At 39.9% G+C, this 24,928-nt stretch overlaps 1 protein-coding gene across 3 annotated transcripts in view; it reads right to left on the minus strand.

The window, feature by feature from the left end:
* Positions 1 to 2,093: 2,093 nt before the first annotated feature.
* LHCGR (luteinizing hormone/choriogonadotropin receptor) overlaps positions 2,094 to 24,928 on the minus strand; it is a 62,884-nt gene continuing 40,049 nt past the window's right edge. For all 3 annotated transcript variants that reach the window (XM_009184166.3, XM_003908644.4, XM_009184167.3), the window contains 4 exons: positions 24,227 to 24,301; positions 14,272 to 14,457; positions 9,605 to 9,685; positions 2,094 to 4,170 (listed from right to left, as the gene is read on the minus strand). In XM_009184166.3, coding sequence (XP_009182430.2) covers positions 3,018 to 4,170; positions 9,605 to 9,685; positions 14,272 to 14,457; positions 24,227 to 24,301 — 1,495 coding nt within the window. In that variant the 3' untranslated portion in view covers positions 2,094 to 3,017. The remainder of the gene's footprint in view (positions 4,171 to 9,604; positions 9,686 to 14,271; positions 14,458 to 24,226; positions 24,302 to 24,928) is intronic.

Here is a 24,928-nt window from a genome sequence, read left to right on the forward strand (position 1 = left end):
GGAAAATGATCTGAGATGTGGGTGTGGCAATAAGAATACAATTTTTTTTCAGTTTACATTTACATGGGAATTTTTTTTTTTTTTGAGACAGGGTCTCACTTTGTTGCCCAGGCTAAAGTACAGTGGCATGATCATAGCTCACTGCAACCTCGAATTCCTGGGCTTAAGTGATTCTCCTATCTCAGTCTCCTGAGTAGCTGGTACTACAGGCACATTACCACCACACCTGACTAATTTTTTAATTTTAATTTTTGTAGAGATGGGGTCTCACTATGTTGTCCAGGCTGATTTTGAACTTTTGGCCTCACGTGATCCTCCTGCCTTGTCTTCTCAAAGTGCTGGGATTACAGGCATGAGCCACCATGCCTGGCCCTGGAATATAAACTGGTGTAGAAGACAATTCAGAAGAATAACTGGTAGATCTTAGCAACTGAAGAATATGGGAATGAGAATGAGGAAGACAATATACTGTACCTCCATGTGTTAAAACTTATAGTGTAGAAAATAAACATCAGTTTTTGTGCAAAGGTTATGCAAGTTATTGTCAGAGTATATGTAGAAGTAGCTTGGTCTCAAACTGCATTTGAGTGTGTAAAGTTTCTCCACAAGAATAGATTTTATTTCCCTTTTTTTCCTTTATGCTTTTTTTGCTTTCTTAGCTGTTTTGGTTCTGGGATTTATATATGAATCAGAAAGTTTGTGTTAGGTATACAGCAACACGACTAATTAGTATTCTTTTATATTGCTGAGACAAATTTTGGAACACTAGCTTACGAGAGAGGCCTGCATATGAATAAAGACAAGTAACTTGTTATGCAGCAGAAAAGTCAGAAATGTGAAAAACACAATACAGAGAAGAGATTTTATAAAATTTATAATGTTATGATCCTTTGAATCACTTTGCACAGTGGCATAAGGATTGAAAACAGATTGGATGTGTAGAGTGTCTAGTTATGTCTATACATTTATATCATAAAATCTCAAAGGAGCTAAAAATGGGAAATAGCACAGATCATTAATAGAAGAATAGAAACAATGTTCTATTCATACCATGTAATACTAATCAGCAATATTCAAGCAATAACATGGATAAGTAGCAAATACATTGGGTTGAGTCAAAGGAGCCTTATACAAAGAGTATGTCCTATATGATTCTGTTTATTTGAAGTTCTAGGACAGACAAACTAATTGGTGGGAGAAAAAATAAAAAACCATCCTTCCCTCTGGGGCTGGGGGTCAGGAATTAACTGGGAAGGGGCATGAGGGAACTTTCTGAGGGTGATGATATTATATTACTATGCCTTGAGAGAAGTTTGGGTCACATGGTGTATGCATTTCTCAGAACTCATTAAATGGCATGCTTAAGATTTGTCCATTTCATTCTATGTAAATTTTATCTAGAAATGTAAATAAATATCTTGGTTAGTAGTAAGAGTGCTAAAATGTTTAGGGCTAAGTTCTGATGTCTACAAATTACTCTGAAATGTATCCAAAATAAGATGAATTGATAAATCATGGATAATTACATACATATGTAATGAAGCTAATATGGTAAAATATTGTTGAACCTAAGTGGTGCTGTATGGGTGTTCACTGTACAATTCTTTCAATTTTTCTGCACATTTGAAAACATAAAATGTTGGGGAAAATTTAAGGAACTTTGAATGCATATTAAACTCTTAGATGACTGTTTTACTAATATGGGAATCAGTAAAATACAGTGATTAAGAGGCTGGGGTCCTGAATCAGAGCTTTGAGTTTAAATTCTATTAGTTGGATCTTTTATTTGTTTTGAGAACATTGACAAATTGTAGGTTCTGCTCTCCTATAAAATGTGAATAGTATCTACATCATAGAGTTTTATGAAGATTAAATGGGTTAAATTATATAACATTTATCAAGATGTTTGGTATAGAATTAGCTTTCAATGAGAGTTACTTTAAAAAAGTCAAAGGAGCATACAAAAAACACTGTAGTTAAAACCATAGTTTTGTTGTCCTATAAGAACCAATTCTAATAAGTAAAAATATCTTCTAGCAAATACTGAATGTATTTTCCTATACTCTCCAAAGGATAGAAAAGATGAAACTTAATTATTTTTAAATATTTAAACATTTTATTTCATTCAAATAAAAATATAAGCTCTAGAAAAAAATTGTTTTCATTATATGTTTCATAACTTCAGAGTAATTCTAATTCAGCACATTTGTAGTGTACCATTGCCAAGATCTTGAGGTAGGAAGCAGGAAAACAAAATGAACTGAGACAGGGTTCCTACTCACGAGGAGTTTACAGTCTACAGCTTAATGTTTCACTAAGCAAATAGGCTGAAATGTGCTTTTAGATGTTTACCTTAAATTATAAATAAGTAGAATCCAGATAGGGGATAGATAAAAGTCTCTATAATAGAACAAATAGAACTTTCTGTGGTGGTGAAAATATTCTGTGTCTGTGCTGTCCAGTATGGTAACCACTAGTCACATGTAGCTATTGAGAACTTGAAATGTGGCTAGTGCAACTGAGAAACTACACTTTTCATTTTATTTAATTTTAATTTAGCCACATGTGGCCAGTGGCTACCAGATTGGACAGTGCATCTCTAGAGTGCGTTTTTCAAACTACCTGAGGAAAAAGGCCAGTTATTTTAAATTTCTGATCTGTTATGAACTAATATTTTTATAGAATGCCATACAAATTATAAAAATGCAAAAAAGTTATGCAAAATACCTCCTCATTTTTTTTAATAGATTCATCAAACAAAATTACTGTGGCAAAATTTCTATAAAGATTTCTAAATGCTCCCAACTTGGGTATTGATGCCCTATAGCAATGACAAATAGTTTTTAGTATGGCAGTGGTCATAGACTACACTTTCTGTTAGGTAGAGGTCTCTTGCCCAATGTACCTAACAATAAATAATTTCCTAAATCCAACCCTTTGTGTTAAAATTACTGGTACAGGTATTTTTTTTGTATAGGTTTAAAAACAATTCGATAATGCAGTTGCTCATGTAACAGTTAACACTCTGTGTAGCACGTCTTGTCTAGGAGAGCTTTACCTTGACAGTGCAATGTGGATAGCTTCAAGGTGGACTGAGAAGGCTTATTTGATCCAGTGAAGCCATTTTTGCAGTTGGAGGTATAAGCTGAAAAATCTTTCCTTCGATAAAGTTCAGCCCGATGTTTACAGCATCCAAATTTGCTCAGCAACAGAAAGAAATCTCTTTGGAATGTCTTAGTGAATATTGCATACAGAAATGGATTGGCACAAGAATTGATGGGATAAAAAAGAACCAGTAAAACTTTAGAGTTGGTTACTGTGATAAGAGGCACTTTGAAGGCAGCTGAGATGGCAAAAAAAGAGATAGGTGCCATGCAGGTGAAATCGGTGAAGATGAGGATTGCCATTTTCTTAGCAATCTTTGTATCTTTGTTGGTAGCCATTAATTCTGGGTTTTGAACTGCAAAATAAATTTTAATGTAGCAAGCACAAATTATGATGAAGGCCACCACATTGAGAATCAGGATGGTTAATATATAGACTTGTGAGAGAGTGGTTTCCACATCCATGGGGAAACATATACTGACCTTCATGTAATTGCTGACACCCACAAGGGGCAACATAGCTATTAGAGAAGAAAAGAGCCATCCTCCAAGCATAATCAGAATGGCATGTCTTAATCGCAGCTTTTGGTCCAGGTGAATAGCATAAGTGATGGTGTGCCATCTTTCTAGAGTGATGACGGTGAGGGTGTAGACAGAAAGTTCACTTGCGAATACAGTGAAAAAACCAGCAGTGCTGCACCCACTCCCTGTCTGCCAGTCTATGGCATGGTTATAGTACTGGCCCTTGGTTTGGGAATCAACTGAGGCTATGAGCAGCAGATACAGTCCCATGCAAAAGTCTGCAAAGGAGAGATTGCACATGAGAAAACGAGGCACTGTAAGTTTGTAACGACTTGTCAGGAGAACAAAAAGAACAGTCATGTTTCCCATGATGGCTAGAATATTAATCAGCCAAATCAGAACCCTAAGGAAGTCATAGCCCATAATATCTTCACAGGGATTAAAAGCATCTGGTTCAGGAGCACATCGGGGTGTCTTGGGTAAGCAGAAACCATATTCATAGTCCCAGCCACTCAGTTCACTCTCAGCAAGCATGGCAGAATAACTGTAAGAAGAATTATTGGCTTGATGTAAGAGATTTTCTCTGAGTATTAAAAAAATTCAAGAATTATGTTTCTTTAAAGCCAAAGAAACAAAAGCAAACAAATCCATAATACCCTCAGCCTTACGTTTATTAAATTATTTGAGAACTCTGATTTGATGTAGGAGTTCCTTAAGAAGGGAATGAAAAGCCATTAGACTATATATACACATATCTACACACATGTATATATATTTACACATATATACATACATATATACACATATGTGTGTGTATATATACATAGATATACATATGTGTGCATATATACATACATATATACCCATATGTGTGTATATATGTATGTATATGTATATATATGTATATACATGCATATACACGTGTGTATATATGTAAATATGTTGTGTATATATACACACATATGTGTGTATATATACATATATATAAAACATTGATGCAAAAAGTTAATGAAGCTGTTTACAAAGGATGATTTTCTTTTGAAAACAAGTTTAGAAAGACAATGTATGCTTGGTAAATCTAAAATAATCCTTTCTTGTCATTTTCTTAGCTATTTATCTCTCATTTAGTTGCCACCCAAACTGCTACCAAGCTGTTTGCATGTAGTAGAACACAAATGGAAGGCTCATGTTATTGAAAGTCATTTGCTACTGGTGGACTTGTTTGCATTTAAGTCCCTGGCTAATCAAATAGTCCAATCGAGAAATAGAAACCAAAGATAGATTATTAGAAATTTAGGAGCAGAGGAAGAATATAGTTGTGAACAAGAGGAAGAGATGGTGAAAACATTGCTCTTTAGGGGCATGAGTCAAAGACAGAGGGAGGCTTAAGAGGTACTTTGTCCCTACTGAAAGAACAGTCCTTCCTTTGCCACTCCTTTCCAACCCCACTGATACTTCCTGAGTTTAGGGTTTTTTCTGCTCTTTTTTTTTTTTTTTTTTTTTGAAACGGAGTCTGGGTCTGTCACCAGGCTGGAGTGCAGTGGCACAATCTCGGCTCACTGCAACCTCTGCCTCCCAGGTTCAAACGATTCCCCTGCCTCAGCCTCCTGAGTAGCTGAGACTACACACACACACCACCACCCCCAGCTAATTTTTTGCATTTTTAGTAGAAACGGGGTTTCACCATGTTGGCCAGGATGGCCTCCATCTCCTGACCTTGTGATCCACCTGCCTCGGCATTACAGACATGAGCCACTGTGCCCGGCCTGGGTTTTTGTCCTTTCTTATGGAGCAATTAGTTTTCTTCCTGATATCCTTTCTCCAATTTTAGCCCTCTCCCTAGTCCATTCTGTATGTTCCTTCTAGAACGGCCTTTCCCAAATACAAAGTTACTAATTTCACTTACTGAACTCAAACCTGCCCCAGGCTCTCATTGGCTATGAGATAAAATCCAAACTCATTGTGATGACTTCCAAGGCCCTCCTTGGTCTGGGTTCTGCTTATCTCTCCAACCTCATCTCTAAGAAGCAGTAGTGCTGCAGAATTCAGAGAATGGGCTCTGGAGCGAGACTTCCAGGACCCAGTTCTAGCACAGCTCTTACAGACTGTGTAATCCCAGGAGAGTTAATTAATATCTGTGTGCCTCAAGTTCTTTATTTGCCAAGTAGGGATAATAATCATACCTTCTATGTTACAGTTGTGCTAAGAATTGAATGCATTCATACATGTAGAATGTTTAGAATAATTCTTGAAGCAATCAATATTAGGGATTCTTAAAATTAGCTCTTGCAGATCCCTTGGGCAACTTTCTCTTTGGTCACATAAAATGACTTGTAGCTCTCTGAATAAGTTCTACTGTTTCACTCTTCTGTCTTTGTACATACTTCTGCCTAGAATTTTCTTCCTTTCCTCACCTCTCTGGTGAATTCCTCCTCATCTGTAAAGATAAGCTCTTCTATGAAGGCTTTCTTGATTATACTCCCCAAGTATTATTTATCCTCCTGCCAGAGCTGAACTTAGTGCAATTGCAATTATCAAAACATATTGCAATTAAGTGATGATGCATGTCTATCTTCTTTAATTGTCTATTCACTTCTTGAAAACAGAGGACTAGGTTTTACTCATTTCTGAAATCCCAGTGTCTTGCACAGTTTTGGCTCAGAGTGTTCATTCAGTAAATGTTTGTAGAGTGAATAATTCTAAACCAGGATGATTCTAGCTCTGAAAGGAATTGAGAGGATACAGGGACAGTGAGCACACAGCATGATGCATGTAGGCTCAACAAACATTTTTGTTTTTACCTATCTTCTGCTAATACAATCTTAGGAACTGGAGAAATGGGCATATTTTTTCTGTCAAGGCCATTACATATATGTATTTGTAATACATTTTTGTATAATACATGAGGAACCTTATGGTTCTAACACACTAAAAGGATATTTTTCTGTACTTTCGAAAGCTAACTTCTCATGTTTTGTATTTTAAGTGCATACCTAGTTCAGTGAGTGGAGGAAATAATAAATTGGAAGAACACAATACTGAAGGGAAAGAACACAGATTTTAAAAAAGAAAAAAATCTGTGACCTGGGACTCTGAAAATATGTTCGAGTATTGTGGAGCCCAATTTGGAACTAGAGAAGGGCTGCTGCTATGTACAGAAGACCGCATAGGAACCTCCCGTGTTTTATTATTAAATATTGTTATAACCAGCACATTTGTTTGTCCTCTTCTCATAGACATAAATATAATTACCATTTTTTAATCTTTAAAGGGGGAAGATGGTTATAAAGAACTATTAAAGAAAATAGATCATTAATTTCTTAGCATTAGAAAGGTTTTAAGGCCAGGCGCGGTGGCTCATGCCTGTAATCCCAGCACTTTGGGAGGCCGAGGCAGGCACATCACCTGAGGTCAGGAGTTTGGACCAGTCTGGCCAATATGGCAAAACCCTGTCTCTACTAAAAATACAAAAATTAGCTGGGCATGGTGGCATGCACCTGTAATCCCACCTGCTTGGGAGATTGAGGCAGGAGAATCGCTTGAACCCAGGAGGCAGAGGTTGCAGTGAGCTGAGATTGTGCCACTGCACTTGAGCCTGGGTGACAGACCGAAATTCTGTCTCAAAAAAAAAAAAGATTTTTAAAGACCATCTCATTGAATCATTTCATTTTATTGGTAAGGAAACCAAGATTAAAGGAGGACTTCTCCAAGGTCTCTCGGGGATAGTGACAGTAGCAGCATGAGGTCTTCATAACCACAGTTCAGAGACCTTTCCCCTAACTTCACTCTCATTGTTTTTCAAAGTGTGGTCCTTGAACCAGCTCCATCAGAATCACCAGGGTGTTTGTTAAAATGCAGACTCCTGGCTTTCCAAACCCTGAATAAAAAATCTCTAGAGGCAGAGCCCAGGATTTTGCATTTTAAGTAAGCTCTCTGGATGATTCATAGAAAATAATAGCCTTTGTTAAATTAGGTGAAAACGTTCCAACTGTTCCTGATTTCCTTTACTCCTTTCCCCTTTTCAAAACTACTTCAGTTCTTAGAAGCACTATTGTAAAACTTCTAAAAATTCTGCCATGATTTCTGATTAAATTTATATCAATAAGAGGTCAAACATGTTTTCTCACTTCTTCTCGCTGTCTGGTCCTTTGTCCTTTCTTTTTTTTGCCCTACTGGGCATATGTCTAGCAATTTTTCTCCCTGGTGATTTGTCTTCAGACTAAATGCCCACCTGCCGTTACTTACGTTTGTGTCCTGGGATGGCTCCTGAGGGCAGCATCACGCTTATTGACAAAGCCCAGCACGGAGCTGTCTTTAGTATTGGAGGCTATACAGTGAGTATGAATGGACTCACATGGGCTTCGTAATATTGAATCAGAGGAAGGAGAGCTGTAGTACGGCTGCTCCAGTCACAAGAAAGAAAGGAGAAAAGATGGGAATTTTAGGAGGACAATGGGGCCAGCCATAGAGGTAAGGATGCATTATCTAGGGGAGAATAGGTAAGGCTTAGCGGCTGGCTGCAGAATTTCTAAACTCTAGGCACTGAGGAATGGCTATCTGGTGGGAGGCAGGAGGTAGGAGATTTAGCATAAAATGCTTTCACAAGGAGAATGCTCTTTGTATTTAGATTTTATGTTAATTTCGGTTAGTTTTGAAGATGCTAGAGATTAGGGACTTGTCTTAAAGCAGTGATAGCATAGCATAGCAAACTTAAGGTTGTTTATGCTCATTTGGGAAGGTTTACGGTGAGGACTGGTGAGGATTATATGGAGGATGGTTTGAAGTCTTCCTTCCCCTCAAACCACTCCTTGGTGCTGTTATTAACTATACCCATAAATGTTTTCTTGTTGATAAGAATAAAGTCATGTGGTTGCAAAAGAGTTACATAGAAGGTTACTGATAGAATACTGAGTAAGATGGTGGGAAGGGAGAAGAAAAGGCCACTGGAGGATATGGGTGCCAGACCTACTGTGAGAAAAGGAAAAGAAGGAGACAGTAATACTTATTTACCCTTGGTGTTGTCACATTGCTTAGCAACTTCCTTCATTCTCATGGTTCTGAAAGCCAAATGGTATTTTCTGCTGTTCCTTACAGATGAGGAGAAAGGTCTCAAAAAAGATAAATTTTGCCAGTGATACTCAGTGTTACAGGAAGGTTACTTCCAAGGATTCATATCCTTGGAATGGAACCCCAAAGTCCAGGGTCATTCTACCACATCACCCTGAAGCATTTGTCTAACTTGGAGACTGATAGGAAAAGAAAAGAAGAGAAAATTTCAGAAAGAGATTGGCAAAGTATCTCAGAGGGACCTCTAGTTTTGTAGTCTGGAGGACTCATGGGGGCATAATAAAATCTAAATCTTAGTAAATGTGCCATAGGGACACTGGGATTATCTTCTGAGGCATGCTGTTTTACAGTTGAAGATAAGTGAAATGCCAAGGCAGTCAGCATTTATAGCAGAAAAGTGTTAAAAGTTAGTCAGTAAAACAGCAATGTAGCTTCCATCCAGTGTATGTTAGCGATACCATGAAGACTAATTTTAAGCCCAGGAGCATAGTTGTTGAGGTAGCCTAAGTCTCCTTTAAGGGAAGTGGCTACTTTTAAGCTACGTTTGCAATTAGTTAATCTTTGTGGAATGTTGACCATGTGACTAGGGGAAATTCTTACAAATGAAGCTATCAGTTATATCAGCCTTTGGTGACATCAGAATACCTGCAAAGTTTTAATTTTTGAGGAGGCTTTAATATAATTTTAGAATAAATATTAAGGAACATTTTAAAATAGTTTTTTAAACAGTTGAAAGAGATGCTTGATCAACTTGATGTCAATTGCAAAGAAAAAATTCCCATTTTAAAACTATTTAAAGATGCTTTGCAACCGCTCCCCAAGACTGTATCAAAAGAAAAAATTGATGCTGATAATAAGGTACATACAGAACAAGATATGACTTCTGAGTTTCCTTGCATGCAAATACTTACAATGTTTTATTATTCAGTTTCGTTACTGTGCTTTCACATTGTTTGGAAAAGTTTTCAGAAATAGAAAGTGAAAAATTCTGTCTGAAAGAGAAGAGGTTAAAAAAAGCATTTGAGCTTTTGGTCTTCAAGCTAAACCTGATTGTGCATCTATTTATGCTTTGTTCATGCAAATTCTTTACCTATTACACCAGCATCTTGTTCTGCACCATTGTCCTAACTGAAATGCTTCCTGAGGAGAGAGTAAAGGCTTCTGAATTGTCATTAAAGTGCTTCCAGCTTAGATAAAATGCTTCTGAATACTAAGCATTTTGTGTGGGCACTAGAGATGAAAAAACTTAAATTTGTCATATTGAATCAAGGCTTTTTCAATGATTATAAAAGCTACTTTTATGGTATATTAAGGTTTGCTCCTTACCACTCTCCTTTCCACATTGGCCTTAACAAATAATCATTCTGTGTTCATGGTTTTGAATTATAACTGGGCACCTTTTTTTTTGTAAGGATTTGAAGATGCCGGACCTGACATCATGATGTGAATTTCAGGTTATTTTTTCTTATGTGCAGAAACATATGTGGGTGCTCCCTACTCCTCCATCTTTCCCTCTAAGAAGTTTAGCCTATGGAAATTGGAGAAATACCAATAAAATAAAATGAGGCCTGTTCTTACCTGAGGGAGCACTTACCTAGGGATGGAATTTAAGGGAGATACAAATGAGTAAAGAAATAGGATATAAGCATTCCCTTTTCTTCCACAGCCTTGCCAGCATCTGTTGTTTTTCTCATTGTGGTTTTGATTTGCATTTCTCTGATGATTAGTGATGATGAGCATTTTTTCTTTAGAAGACATACAAGCAGCCAACAAACATATGAAAAAATGCTGTTCTATTCATGCCCTTTGCCCACTTTTTAATGGGGTTATTTATTTTTGTGCTTGTTGATTTGTTTAAGTTTGTTATAGACCTTTGTCAAATGCATAGTTTGTGAGTATTGTTTCCCATCCTGTAGGTTGTCTGTTTACTCTGTTGATAGTTTCTTTTGCTGTGCAGAAGCTCTGTAGTTTAATTAGGTCCCACTCGTCAATTTTTGTTTTCGTTGCAATTGCTTTTGAGGACTTAGCTAAAAATTCTTTGCCAAGGCTGATGTCAAGAAGGGTATTTCCTAGGTTTTCTTCTAGGATTTTTACAGTTTGAGAAAAGGGAACGCTCATACACTGTTGATGAGAGTGTAAATTAGTTCGTCCACTGTGGAAATCAGTTTGGAGGTTTCTAAAAGAACTTAAAACAGAGCTACTATTCAACTCAGCAATCTCATTACTCAGTGTATACCCAATGAAATAGATCATTATACCAAAAAGACACATGCACTTGTATGGTCATTGCTATGCTATTCACAATAACAAAGGCATGGAATCAACCTGGGTGCCTGGATTGGATAAAGAAAATGTGGTACAGGCTGGGCGCGGTGGCTCACGCCTATAATCTCAGCACTTTGGGAGGCCGAGGCGGGCGGATCACGAGGTCAGGAGATCGAGACCATCCTGCCGAACACGGTGAAACCCCATCTCTACTAAAAATACAAAAAAATTAGCCGGGCGTGGTGGCGGGCGCCTGTAGTCCCAGCTTCTAGGGAGGCTGAGGCAGGAGAATGGCATGAACCCAGGAGGCGGCAGAGCTTGCAGTGAGCAGAGATCGCACCACTGCACTCCAGCCTGGGTGACAGAGCGAGACTCCGTCTCAAAAAAAAAAAAAAAAAAGAAAATGTGGTTAATATATACAATATAATTCTATGCAGCCATAAAAAATAATGTCTTTTGCAGCAATATGGATGGAGCTGGAAGCCATAATCTTAAGTGAATTAATTCAGGATTAGAAAACCAAATACTGCATGTTCTCACTTATAAGAGGGAGCTAAACACTGGGGACATATGAACAGAAACATGGGAACAACAGGTGCTGCAGAATACTAGAGGGGGGGCAGGGAAGGAGGGAGGCATGGGTTGAAAACTACCTATCGAGTATTATGCTCACTTCCTGAGTGCAATATACTCATGTAACAAACTGGTACATGTACCCCTGTAACTAAAATAAAAGTTGACTAAAAAAATAATGGTTGTCCACAGAGGAGATCTACAGGAAAAAAACAGTGGTTTCTTCATAATTACAAATGCCCTTGATTGTCTCTTATTTCTTCTCTCCTCATATTCACTGCCCTGATGGCATCCTCATGACAGTCAATCTTTATTTTTAGAGAGAATGAAATTTGCATCATCTCTGATGGGACAATGCATTGTTTCTACACAGTTCATGCATATTCTATGCAAGAACTATCATGCTGTTGATACATTATTACAAGGTTTATCAACTGCATTCATTAAGAATTTGGACATGATGGAAAAGGACAGGCTCAGAAGGGGCTAATTCCAAAAGGCTACTTGGTGACGTCAGATCAAGGTTCCCTGAGGGCAGTGGGGTACAAGGCCACAACCAGAAAAGATATATGACATTTGCCTAGTTTCCTTTTCATAAGTTTCAAATAGACTTATATTGTAATAGCAATTTGTAAAACATCAGAAAATTAAATTGTAACACACAGAAAGCAGGTAAAACATGAATGTACAGCTCAATGATTTCTCACAGAATGATCAGCTATGTACCCATTAGTCAGGTCAATAAATGAAAATAACCAACACCCTTACCCCTGCCAAGAAAAAAAGAAAAATGGGAAAAGAGAGCAGGCTGTGAGGGCCTCAACCTTTACTGATGAGGAAGGAGAAATGAGGCAATTCAAATTGGACGTTTCTATGTATTATTCTTCTCCAATATTCCTTGCAGGAATATTTTTTCTCTTTCACCTACTGGAATAAAAATCCCTGAACTAAAATTTTCACATGCTAGTAATTTCAGGAAGGGATGTGATTTCTTTGCCACAAAATGTGGGTATCCAGAATCAGCTTTATCATAAACCAATATCTCTATCCTTTTCCTAACTGGTCTCTCACCAGTTTTGCTCACCTCCAAACCATCCTCCTTGCTGCAAAGTGGTATTTTATAAAAGCAAATTTGAGTAATCTTGCTTAAAAGTCTTCATGGCTCCCCATCCTCTAAACAGCTGGGCCTGGCCCTCAGATCATCATGGCCTACATCTCCTTGGCTTCCTCTTCGGTTTCATCTTCCTCCATGTGTCCATGTTTCACTTTTTCTGAGAGAGTTTCATCTACTGTCTCTTGACTTTGTGTCTTCATATGAGCCATTCTATCTTCTTTGCCTGCTTTTTCTCACTCTGTCTAGACAACTCTTGCCTGTTCTTCAAGACTCAGCCTAAATCACTTCCCTCAGGAAGCCTTCCATAATCCCTGCTACCATTAACAAACTCTTCCTCAGTGCTCTCAGAACACTCTGTTCTGTTCTCAGATCTGTCATAACATTTGCTGTGTTGGACTTAAATATTGGCTGTCTTGTGTGTTGCCCCCATACAGCTGTCTGTGACTTATCTTTGTACCTTCAGGCTTTCACACAGTGTTTGGAACATAGTGAGTGCTCAGTTAATGTTTTTGAAGCTCAGTTAATGCTGCATGACTCTCTGAATACAGCAAGTGTTTTTATCTTCTCAGCTATCCCAAAAGCCTCAGGTGGAGCTGAACCTCCTATATGCGAGGTACAAATAATGCATACTGGTTGATTATAAATAATTCATTTTGGTTGATTCCAAACAAAGACAGCAGCATCTGGTGTCACTCTCTTAGTGCCTTATCTGATTAACTGAATAGAGCCTATCTCCATAGGCTACAATAATAACGCTTCAGGGCAGTGTTGTCCCAACTGTAAGTTGTGTGACCCATTGGTGGGTCATGAAAGCAATAGAGTGCATCAAGACTGGCATTAAAAATAAAAAAAAGCATAAAATAGTGTAAACAAGAAAATATCAGCATATTACATATTAAAAAGTTAAGTATCACTCTGCATTATTTCTGTTACATATGTGACATGTACTGGGTTGCAATACAAAAGTATTTGTTACTATGCATCTCAGTCAAAAAAAGTCGGAAAACAATGCTCTGAGGAAAGAATGAAATTCAGCCACCGTGTCCCCGACCCTGGATGAACGGAATCAGTACGATACCGACCACTGGATGCAAACCATCCAGGAGCTCATTCCCTTTCTGTTCCCATACTAAGCTTATCTTTAGCTATAATTCTGTCCTGAAATGGAAGATGCTTGTCTACTAGGAGAGAAATAGTTTTGAAAACCTTCTGTAGTGTTTTGTGTCCATTTTTAAATTAAAGATTAAAACATTAGGTAAGTTTTGCCATCCTGAAGCTTTTTCCTCTGCTTAAAAAAATGATGCTCTCTGATAAGGATTAGAACAAATCCTTTGAGATGCCAGTTTTGTACTCCGTTCTGCAAATGCTAAAATGGACTCTAATTCAGTATACCCAGAATTGACTATGAAGGTCTTCTAACTTCAGGGTGAATCAACTATTTGGCAGCAGTTTCCACAAGGAAACAGAACAGTTTGTTTTCTCCTTATCTATTTGAAAGTGACCCCATGTCTATGGAGTTGGGCGAGAAGGCAGGGAGTGAAGGGGAGTGGAGCTGTCTACTCATTGACTTGAAATCTGAATTTCGGCCACAGCTTGGGTAGGCTTTACCTTTTGTTTTTTACTTACTCTTTTGTTGGCAAGTTTCTAAAAGCACAGCAGTGGCTGGGGTAAGTCAGCGTGGCTTCCAGGAGATTGGCAAATTTTTCTCTCGATGGCAATTTTTTTAGAGAATAGGATGACGTGGCAATTAGCGTCTGAATGGACTCTAGGCCATAGCTCGGCAGGGCCTGCAATTTGGTGGAAGAAATATCCCTGAACAATAAAGGGGAGAAATGCTTTTTATTTATTTATTTTATACATTTTATTCAGAGAATGGAACCTCCCCTCAACAATATTATCATTATAGGCACTGAGGAATCTTCTCCATCTTGCTTTCCCCTTAATTCTCCATTTCAATTACTCTCACTAAGATCTGAATTCAAAAAAGCAATTCTGTATTTTTTCTCATGTGCGCCTCATTATTTTTTTCAAGGTTAAGTATAACTCCTTGCACCTACCATACATTTATTAGCATTTCTCTGTCTCTCCCCTCTTCCAACTCCTTTTCCCCACCCTCTCTCTTCCTCTACTTCTCTCCACTTAGCAGAAGTGAAATAACCACTTGCTTTATGCGACAGCCAGCACATGCAGTTACATCAGCTTTTGTGCTCTACCCCAGGGGAAATTATTCAGGGCTTCAGATGCTTCAGTCTTTGATTGATTAAGCCCTGCAGGAGAGGTTTTCATGAAGCATAGGCTGGTTACCTTATTAAGAGCTGCTATGTGGCATTAGCCATCATCTACCTAGAAAGCAGAATGCATGTTCTCTAATGCAAACTTGATTCATCTGTTCAAAGCAAGCAAACACAACCTTGCAAGTCAAACTGTGTGGAAAGGTCAGGCTTTGTCAACAAGGTCCTGAACTCTTTGGTTTTACTAGACTTGAGGCAATGTCCAAGAAAATTCTAAACACATTAAGTGTTAGGAGAAAAGAGTCAATGGGAATTAAACAATTCTGCTCATCTTCTAAGTGGCTGCTGCTGATGCCCCACAAAACTTTTCTAGCAGCACAGCTCCCCTCAGCAATCATCCCCAAGACTTGGTGTTCAGCACATGGGAGGGGAGCAATAGGTGACCGATGGAAGATGAACTTGATGACATGGAATGATGATGTTGTAGGACCTCAGTGGAAAAATTAAGGCAGCAAAATTTGTCCCAGGGGCTTCAGACTTTCCTGCTTTTGTGTCCCTATTGATTCAGGTAACCAGGGTTCTCATTCTGCTTTATAGGGTTTTTTATCTCAGACATGTTAGGGATTGAGCTCTTTGAAGATCTGGTGACTTTTTTGTTTGTCTTGTGAGTGAGTAAATTTAAAATTAGGTTCTTTGAAATGGTAGGGCCTCATTATAAGGGAGTGAACCTCTGATAGTGAGTTTTCAGTCTTAGTAACAGACTAGTTTGAGAAATACTTTTTGAGTAAGGGTGGAGTGGATGCTTTTAGATACGATTCAAATCCTAGGGGTATAATGAGAACAACCTCTTGGGAAGGAAGAGACCTAGGTCTGGTGCTACTGTTTTGGACATGAGAGTGTAGGGATCTGTAGTGCCCACAGTCACTTCTAAGGAGCTAACCAAGCATCTCTTCAAGCCAATACTGTCATGCAGGGGCCTTGGGAACACAGTGGCTTGGTTGTGTTTTGCACCTGAGCCAGAGGCAGCTTTCTTTGTTTGTCTAGTGACCAAGTAGATGGACAGCTTGCTATAACAGCTCTGCCTACAGGATGTGCTAAACTGAAGAGTATTCAGTCAACCTACAAGATTTGGAGTCTGGTGTGCTTTGCATATGATACATGTAGAAAAAGACCCCTAGGATAAGGTTGCCAGAATTTGAGAGCAGAGAAAGCAGTGGGCAGGAGCCACAAGGTAGTGGAAGTCATAAGTAAACAGAAGTTATAGGGTTGAGTGGAGATTAGAGGGAGTTAGGATTGATAGTGGCAGAAGTTAGGAAACAGAAAGATGTAGGAATTTTAGTGGTGGGAGTTAGGAAGTAGAGTCAGAGGTCGATAGTGGCAGGACTTATGAAGTAGACAGAGAACTGGACAGTGGCAGGAGCTAGGAAACAGATGAAGTCAGGGGTTGACAGTGGGAGCTAGGAACTAGCACAGTCAGGGCTCACAGTGGCAGGAATAGGAAGTAGACAGTCAAAAGTGGATAGCAGGAAGGAGTTAGGAAATAGAGAGTGAGGGGCTGATAGGGACAGGAGCTAGGAAATTAGACAGACTTTGTGTTTTACACTGGTGGAAATAGAAAGTAGACAGAGTCATGAGTTGATCTTGGCAGGATCTACATTATGAAGAATAACCAGGACAGCTCATTTCCTTCCCTTGCTCAAACCCCCAAAGCCTCCCCATCTCACTTAAAGAAAAGACAAAGTCCATATAGTGACCATAGGCCCCACCATGATCCAGCTCTCTGCCACGTCTCTGTCCTTATATTCTATGATTCCCTTCTTTGCTCACTCTGCCATATTGGCCTCCTTGCTGCTCTTCAAATACACAAGGCAAGATTCTGTCTCAGGCCTTTGCTTTTGCTGTTCCCCCTCCTGGAACACTTTTCCTGCAGATAATCACATAACTTGCTTTCTTACTTCCTTTAGGTATTCATTCAAACGACACTTTTTCGGGATAGTCTTCCCTCACTATCCCCTTTAACATAGTACTCCCCGCTCCAGAACTCCTTTCCCCACAACCAAATGAGTTTTCTCCTCTACAACCGATAGCATTTGGATGACTACATATTTTATTTACTTATATGATCCTTGTCTGTGTTCCCCATTCTATGAAGGCAGAAGTGCTTATCTCTTCTTATTCTCTGCCATTTCTCTGATGCCTAATCCAGTGACTACTGCAGAGTATGGGTTCATAAGAGTTAGTGAATAAATGGATGAATAAACAAACAAATGAACTGGGTTACCTTGCTCACCATTTTTCTAGAACTTTTTTCATTGTAAAATGACATGCCTGTTTATTGCTTTGCCTGTTTGTTGTTGTCTCCCTTATGTGACTGTCATCTGGTTAAGGGCAAGGTCCAGAGCTATTTTGCTTACTACAGTCTGTTCACCACGGTGCCTGGTATACAGGATAGGTTCAATCAATGTTTGTTGGATAAATAACAGCTGCTAGAGTAGGTTAGTGGTGTCGTGGACTGCCCCTTCTGTGATGGGATAACCAGTTGCCCTGTGAGAGCAGCACAGGAGTTGGAACGCTGTTGCATTTATCCCTGAAACCTGACTGCAACTTCAGGTCTCTGCAGGATGTTGGATGTTTCATGTTGGATGTTTCAGGCTTTGTCAGATTCAATGTTCTAGTTCTCCTAACTTTCCCATGTATCCTTTTTTTTTGTTTTTTAAATACTTTAAGTTCTGGGGTACATGTGCACAACATGCAGGTTTGTTACATAGGTATACATGTGCCATGTTGGTTTGCTGCACCCATCAACTCATCATTTACATTAGGTATTTCTCCTAATGCTATCCCTCCCCCAGCACCCCCACCCCCCAGCAGGCCCTGGTGTGTGACGTTCTCCTCCCTGTGTCCATGTGTTCTCATTGATCAACTCCTACTTATGAGTGAGAACATGCAGTGTTTGGTTTTGTGTCCTTGTGATAGTTTGCTGAGAATGATGGTTTCCAGCTTCATCCATGTCCCTGCAAAGGACATGAACTCATCCTTTTTTATGGTTCCATAGTATTCCATGGTGTATATGTGCCACATTTTCTTTATCCAGTCTATCATTGATGGGCATTTGCGTTGGTTCCAAGTCTTTGCTATTGTGAATAGTGCTGCAATAAACATACGTGTGCATGTGTCTTAATCCTTTGGGTATATACCCAGTAATGGGATTGCTGGGTCAAATGGTATTTCTAGTTCTAGATCCTTGAGGAATTACCACACCGTCTACCACAACGGGTAAACTAATTTACACTCCCACCAACAGAGTAAAAGCATTCCTATTTCTCCACATCCTCTCCAGCATCTGTTGTTTCCTGACTTTTTAATGATCGCCATTCTACTGGTGTGAGATGGTATCTCTTTGTGGTTTTGATTTGCATTTCTCTGATGACCAGTGATGATGAGCATTTCTTCGTATGTCTGTTGGTGGCATAAATGTCTTCTTTTGAGAAGTGTCTGTTCATATCCTTTGCCCATTTTTTGATGGGGTTGTTTGTTTTTTTCTTGTAAATTTGTTTAAGTTCTTTGTAGATTCTGGATATTAGCCCTTTGTTAGATGGATAGATTGCAAAAATTTTCTTCCATTCTGTAGGTTGCCTGTTCACTCTGCTGATAGTTTCTTTTGCTGTGCAGAAGCTCTTTAGTTTAACTAGATCCCGTTTGTCAATTTTGGCTGTTGTTGCCATTGCTTTCGGTGTTTTAGTCATGAAGTCTTTGCCCATGCCTATGTTCTGAATGGTATTGCCTATATTTTATTCTAGGGCTTTTATGTTTTTAGGTCTTACATTTAAGTCTTTAATCCATCGTGAGCTAATTTTTGTATTAGGTGTAAGGAAGGGATCCAGTTTCAGCTTTCTACATATGGCTAGCCAGTTTTCCCAACACCATTTATTAAGTGGGGAATGCCATTTGTTTGTGTCCTCTTTTATTTCGTTGAGCAGTGGTTTGTAGTTCTCCTTGAAGAGGTCTTTCACATGCCTTGTAAGTTGGATTCCCAGGTATTTTATTCTCTTTGTAGTAATTGTGAATGGGAGTTCACTCACGATGTGGCTCTCTGTTTCTTATTGGTGTACAGGAATGCTTGTGATTTTTGCACATTGATTTTGTATCCTGAGACTTTGCTGAAGTTGCTTATCAGCTTAAGGAGATTTTGGGCTGAGATGATGGGGTTTTCTAAATATACAATCATGTCGTCTGCAAACAGAGAGAATTTGACTTCCTCTTTTCCTGGTTGAATACCCTTTATTTCTTTCTTTTGCCTGATTGTCCTGGCCAGAACTTCCATTACTATGTTGAATAGGAGTGGTGAAAGAGGGCATCCTTGTCTTTTGCCAGTTTTCAAAGGGAATGCTTCCAGTTTTTGCCCATTCAGTATGATATTCACTGTGGGTTTGTCATAAATAGCTCTTATTATTTTGAGATACATTCCATAAATACCTAGTTTATTGAGTGTTTTTAGCATGAAGGGCTGCTGAATTTTGTCGAAGGCCTTTTCTGCATTTATTGAAATAATCATGTGGTTTTGGTCATCGGTTCTGTTTATGTGATGGATTACATTTATTGATTTGTGTATGCTGAACCAGCCTTGCATCCCAGGGATGAAGCCAACTTGATTGTGGTGGATAAGCTTTTTGATGTGCTGCTGGATTTAGTTTGCCAGTATTTTATTGAAGATTTTTGCATCGATGTTCATCAGGGATATTGGCTTAAAATTCTCTTTTTTTGTTGTGTCTCTGCCAGGCTTTGGTATCAGGATGATGCTGGCCTTATAAAATGAGTTAGGGAGGATTCCTTCTCTTTCTATTGATTGGAATCATTTCAGAAGGAATGGTACCAGCCCCTCTTTTTACCTCTGGTAGAATTCAGCTGTGAATCCATCTGGTCCTGGACTTCTTTTGGTTGGTAGGCTATTAATTACTGCCTCAATTTCAGGACCTGTTATTGGTCTATTCAGAGATTCGACTTCTTCCTGGTTTAGTTTTGGGAGGGTGTATGTGTCCAGGAATTTATCCATTTCTTCTGGATTTTCTAGTTTATTTGTCTAGAGGTGTTTATAGTATTCTCTGATGGTAGTTTATATTTCTGTGGAATCAGTGGTGATATCCCCTTTATCATTTATTTATTGCATCTATTTGATTGTTATCTCTTTTCTTCTTTATTAGTCTTGCTAGCAGTGTATCTATTTTGTTGATCTTTTCAAAAAACAAGCTCCTGGATTCATTGATTTTTTGAAGGGTTTTTTGTGTCTCGTGTGGGTCTCCTTCAGTTCTGCCCTCATCTTAGTTATTTCTTGTCTTCTGTTAGCTTTTGAATTTGTTTGCTCTTGCTTCTCTAGTTCTTTTAGTTGTGATGTTAGGGTGTCGATTTTAGATCTTTCCTGCTTTTCCTTGTGGGCATTTAGTGCTATAAATTTCCCTCTATATGCTGCTTTAAATGTGTCCCAGAGATTCTGGTACATTGTGTCTTTGTTCTCATTGGTTTCAAAGAACATCTTTATTGCTGCTTTCATTTTGTTATTTACCCAGTAGTCATTCAGGAGCAGGTTGTTCAGTTTCTATGTAGTTGTGCAGTTTTGAGTGAGTTTCTTAATCCTGAGTTCTAATTTGATTACACTGTGGTCTGAGAGACAGTTTGTTGTGATTTCTATTCTTTTACGTTTGCTGTGGAGTGTTTTACTTCCAATTATGTGGTCAGTTTTAGAATAAGTGCGATGTGGTGCTGAGAAGAGTGTATATTCTGTTGATTTGGGTTGGAGAGTTTTGTAGATGTTTATTAGGTCCACTTGGTTCATAGCTGAGTTCATGTCCTGGATATCCTTGTTAATTTTCTGTCTCATTGATCTGCCCAGTATTGGCAGTTGGATGTTAAAGTCTCCCATTGTTATTGTGCGGGAGTCTAAGTCTCTTTGTAGATCTTTAAGGACTTGCTTTATGAACCTGGGTGCTCCTGTACTGGGTGCATATATATTTAGGATAGTTGGCTCTTCTTATTGAATTGATCCCTTTACCATTATGTAATGGCCTTCTTTGTCTCTTTTGATCTCTGTTGGTTTAAAGTTTGTTTTATCAGAGACTAGGATTGCAACCCCTGCTTTTTTTTGCTTTCCATTTGCTTGGTAGATCTTCCTCCAGCCCTTTATTTTGAGCCTATGTGTGTCTTTGCGTGTGAAATGGGTCTCCTGAATACAGCACACCAATGGGTCTTGACTCTTTTTCCAATTTGGCAGTCTGTGTCTTTTAATTGGGGCATTTAGCCCATTTACATTTAAGATTAATATTGTTATGTGTGAATTTGATCCTGTCATTATGATGCTAGCTGGTTATTTTGCCCATTAGTTGATGCAGTTTCTTCATAGCATCGATGGCCTTTACAATTTGGTATGTTTTTGCAGTGGCTGGTACTGGTTGTTCCTTTCCATGTTTAGTGCTTCCTTCAAGAGGTCTTGTAAGGCAGGCCTCGTGGTGACAAAATCTCTCAGCATTTGCTTGTCTGTGAAGGATTTTATTTCTCCTTCACTTATGAAGCTTAATTTGGCTGGCTATGAAATTCTGGGTTGAAAATTCTTTTCTTTAAGAATGGTGAATATTGGCCCCCACTCTCTTCTGGCTTGTAGGGTTTCTGCTGAGAGATCCGCTGTTAGTCTGATGGGCTTCCCTTTGTTGGTAACCCGACCTTTCTCTCTGGCCGCCCTTAACATTTTTTCCTTCATTTCAACTTTGGTGAATCTGACAATTATGTGTCTTGAGATGGCTCTTTTGGAGGATTATCTTTGTGGTGTTGTCTTTATGTCTCGAATTTGAATGTTGGCCTGCCTTGCTAAGTTGGGGAAGTTCTCTTGGATAATATCCAGGAATGTTTTCTAACTTGGTTCCATTCTTCCCATCACTTTCAGGTACACCAATCAAACATAGATATGGTCTTTTAACATAGTCCCATATTTCTTGGAGGCTTTGTTCGTTTGTTTTCAGTCTGTTTTTCTCGAATCTTGTCTTCTTGCTTTATTTCATTAATTTGATCTTCAATGACTGATATCCTTTCTTCCACTTGATCAAATTGGGTATTGAAGCTTGTGTATGTTTCACGAAGTTCTCGTGCTGTGTTTTTCAGCTCCATCAGGTCATTTGTGTTCTTTTCTACACTGGTTATTCTAGTTAGCCATTCGCCAAACCTATTTTCAAGGTTTTTAGCTTCCTTGTGATGGGTTAGATCATGTTCCTTTGGCTTGGAGAAGTTTGTTATTACCCACCTTCTGAAGCCTACTTCTGTCAACTCATCAAACTCCTTCTCTGACCAGTTTTGTTCCCTTGTTGATGAGGAGTTGTGATCCTTTGGAGGAGGAGAAACGTTCTGGGTTTTGGAATTTTCAGCCTTTCCGCTCTGGTTTCTCCCCATCTTTGTGGTTGTATCTACCTTTGATCATTGATGTTGGTGAGCTATGGATGGGGTTTTGGTGTGGATGCCCTTTTTGTTGATGTCGATGCTATTCTTTTCTGTTTGTTAGTTTTCCTTCTAACAGTCGGGCCCGTCAGCTGTAGGTCTGTTGGAGTTTTCTGGAGGTCCACTCCAGACCCTGTTTGCCTGGGTATCACCAGCAGAGGCTGCAGAACAGCAAATATTCCTGACTGATCCTTCCTCTGGAAGCTTTGTCCCATTGGGGCACCTGCCGGATGCTGGCCAGAGCTCTCCTGTATAAGATGTCTGTCGGCCCCTACTGGGATGTGTCTCCCAGTCAGGCTACATGGGGGTCAGGTACCCTCTTGAGGAGGCAGTCTGTCTGTTATCAGAGCTTGAACGCTGTGCTGGGAGAACAACTGCTCTCTCAGAGCTGTCAGGCAGGGACATTTAAGTCTGCAGAAGCTGTGCCCACAGCTGCCCCTTCCCCTAGGTGCTCTGTCCCAGAGAGATGAGGGTTTTATCTATAATTCCCTGACTGTGGCTGCTGTCTTTGTTCAGATATGCCCTGCCCACAGAGGTGGAATCTAGAGAGGCAGTCAGCCTTGCTGAGCTGTGGTGGGCTCCACCCAGTTCGAGCTTCCTGGCAGCTTTGTTTACACTGTAAGCATAAAACCACCTACTCAAGCCTCAGCAATGGCGGATGCCCCTCCCCCGCCAAGCTCCAGCATCTCAGGTCTGCTGCGCTAGCAGCGAGAATTTCAAGCCAATGGATCTTAGTTTGCTGGACTCTGTGAGCATGGGACCCACCAAGCCAGGCACAGGAGGGAATCTCCTGGTCTGCTGGTTGCAAAGACCATAGGAAAAGCACAGTATTTGGGCAGCAGTGTACCATTTCTCCAGGTACAGTCTTTCACAGCTTCCCTTGGCTAGGAAAGGGAAATCCCTGGACCCCTTGTGCTTCCCAGGTGAGGCAATGCCCCGCCCTGCTTCAGCTGGCTTTCTGTGGGCTGCACCCACTGTCCAGCCAGTCCCAGTGAGTTGAACCAGGTACCACAGTTGGAAATGCAGAAATCACCCATCTTCTGCATCAATCTTGCTGGGGGCTGCAGACCAGAGCTGTTCCTATTCGGCCATCTTGGAAGCAATTTCCCATGTATCCTTTAAACCCTTTTTAACTGAGAGAGCCTGGTCCTAATCCTTGCACCCTCAGAGAACCTGACAGCACCTCAGCCCTGTCCAGCCAAGTGCCAGGGGCAAGCCAGATCTCTGGTCTTAGATTCCCATGAATGGATTCCAGGTGGGTAGCCAGCCTCTTTGCCAGCACATGAGGCCACCACCCCCCATATTTGGTGTTATGGGTTGAATTTTGTCCCCTGTTCAAATTCGTATCTTGACGTTCTCAGTACCTTAGACCTTATTTGGAGATAGGGTCTTTACAGAGGTAGTGAAGTTAAAATGAGGTTATTATGGTGGGCTCTAATCCATGACTGCTATTCTTATTAAAAGGGGCAATTTGGAGATATACACATACACACACACATACATGCACACACATACACAATACCATGTGAAGATTGGAGTTATGCTGCCACAACCAGAAAGAACTAGCACAAGCTAGGAGAGGCCTGGAATAGACGCTTCCTTCACAGCCCTCAGAGGGAACCAATCCCTGCTGACACCTTGATTTTGGACATCTGTCTTCCAGAACCATAAGACAATTTCTTTTGTCTAAGCCTGTCAGTTTGGGGTACTTTATTATGGCAGCTGTGATACACTTGGTCTTTCCAACAGCAGCCTTTTCAGGTGTAGAGGCTGATGTCTCACATATCAGCTTGGGGATGATGTGGAGGGATCACCCTAAGCAGCCCTGTTGGGGTACAATGGGCAGGGAGGGGAGGCAGCACCACTCTACTCACAAGATTTTCGGCCCTGTGGCCCCACGGAAGGCTCCATTGTGCATCTTCTCCAGATGTATGTTTTCCTTTAGCTCCCTGTGGGGAAGGACATTTTCCTTAGTGGAGTTTGTACCTCATGTGTAAGCATTCATAGCTGTGTGTACACATATTTAGACCAACCTATGTGCACGGTGGTAGGGTTAGAAGGGGAAAAAGGGGGAAGTGGAGGGAGAGTGGGAAAAAGACGTGCTAGTCCTTAATGAAATAATGAAATTGCTGGCATGTGTGTTTGGCCGCTCCTTTTTTCTTCCACTACCTCCTCACTTGGTAGAACTCTGTCCTGTAACTTAAAGTACTCACCCGCTCCTGTCTTGGAGTTATGAAAGTTTACCACCAGACAGCTGGGTAAGGTTGAAAATGCTGCTCCAAGAGGCCAAGGCTTGAAGGGCTGAAGTGCAACCTACTCTTTGTTAGCCTCTCGGCCATTGTGACCTTGGAGGTCTCAGAGTGTGCTAATAGTTATATATTGAAGTTTGCAAATACTTGAAAAAGTAGGGTCCGTTCAGAGTTATCCCTTTTGTAGTGTAATTTGTATTCTTTTTCTTTCAGATATGCATTTCTCAGTGGGTGAGAAAGAGGACTTACAGCCTCTGTAGAAAATTGCCCCATGGAGCTGTGCAGTGTAAATGATCATGGCCAGGTGTGTGTGTGTGTCATGGAAAA

This window comes from Papio anubis, chromosome 14 (assembly GCF_008728515.1).
Source record: "Papio anubis isolate 15944 chromosome 14, Panubis1.0, whole genome shotgun sequence".
NCBI lineage: Eukaryota > Metazoa > Chordata > Mammalia > Primates > Cercopithecidae > Papio > Papio anubis.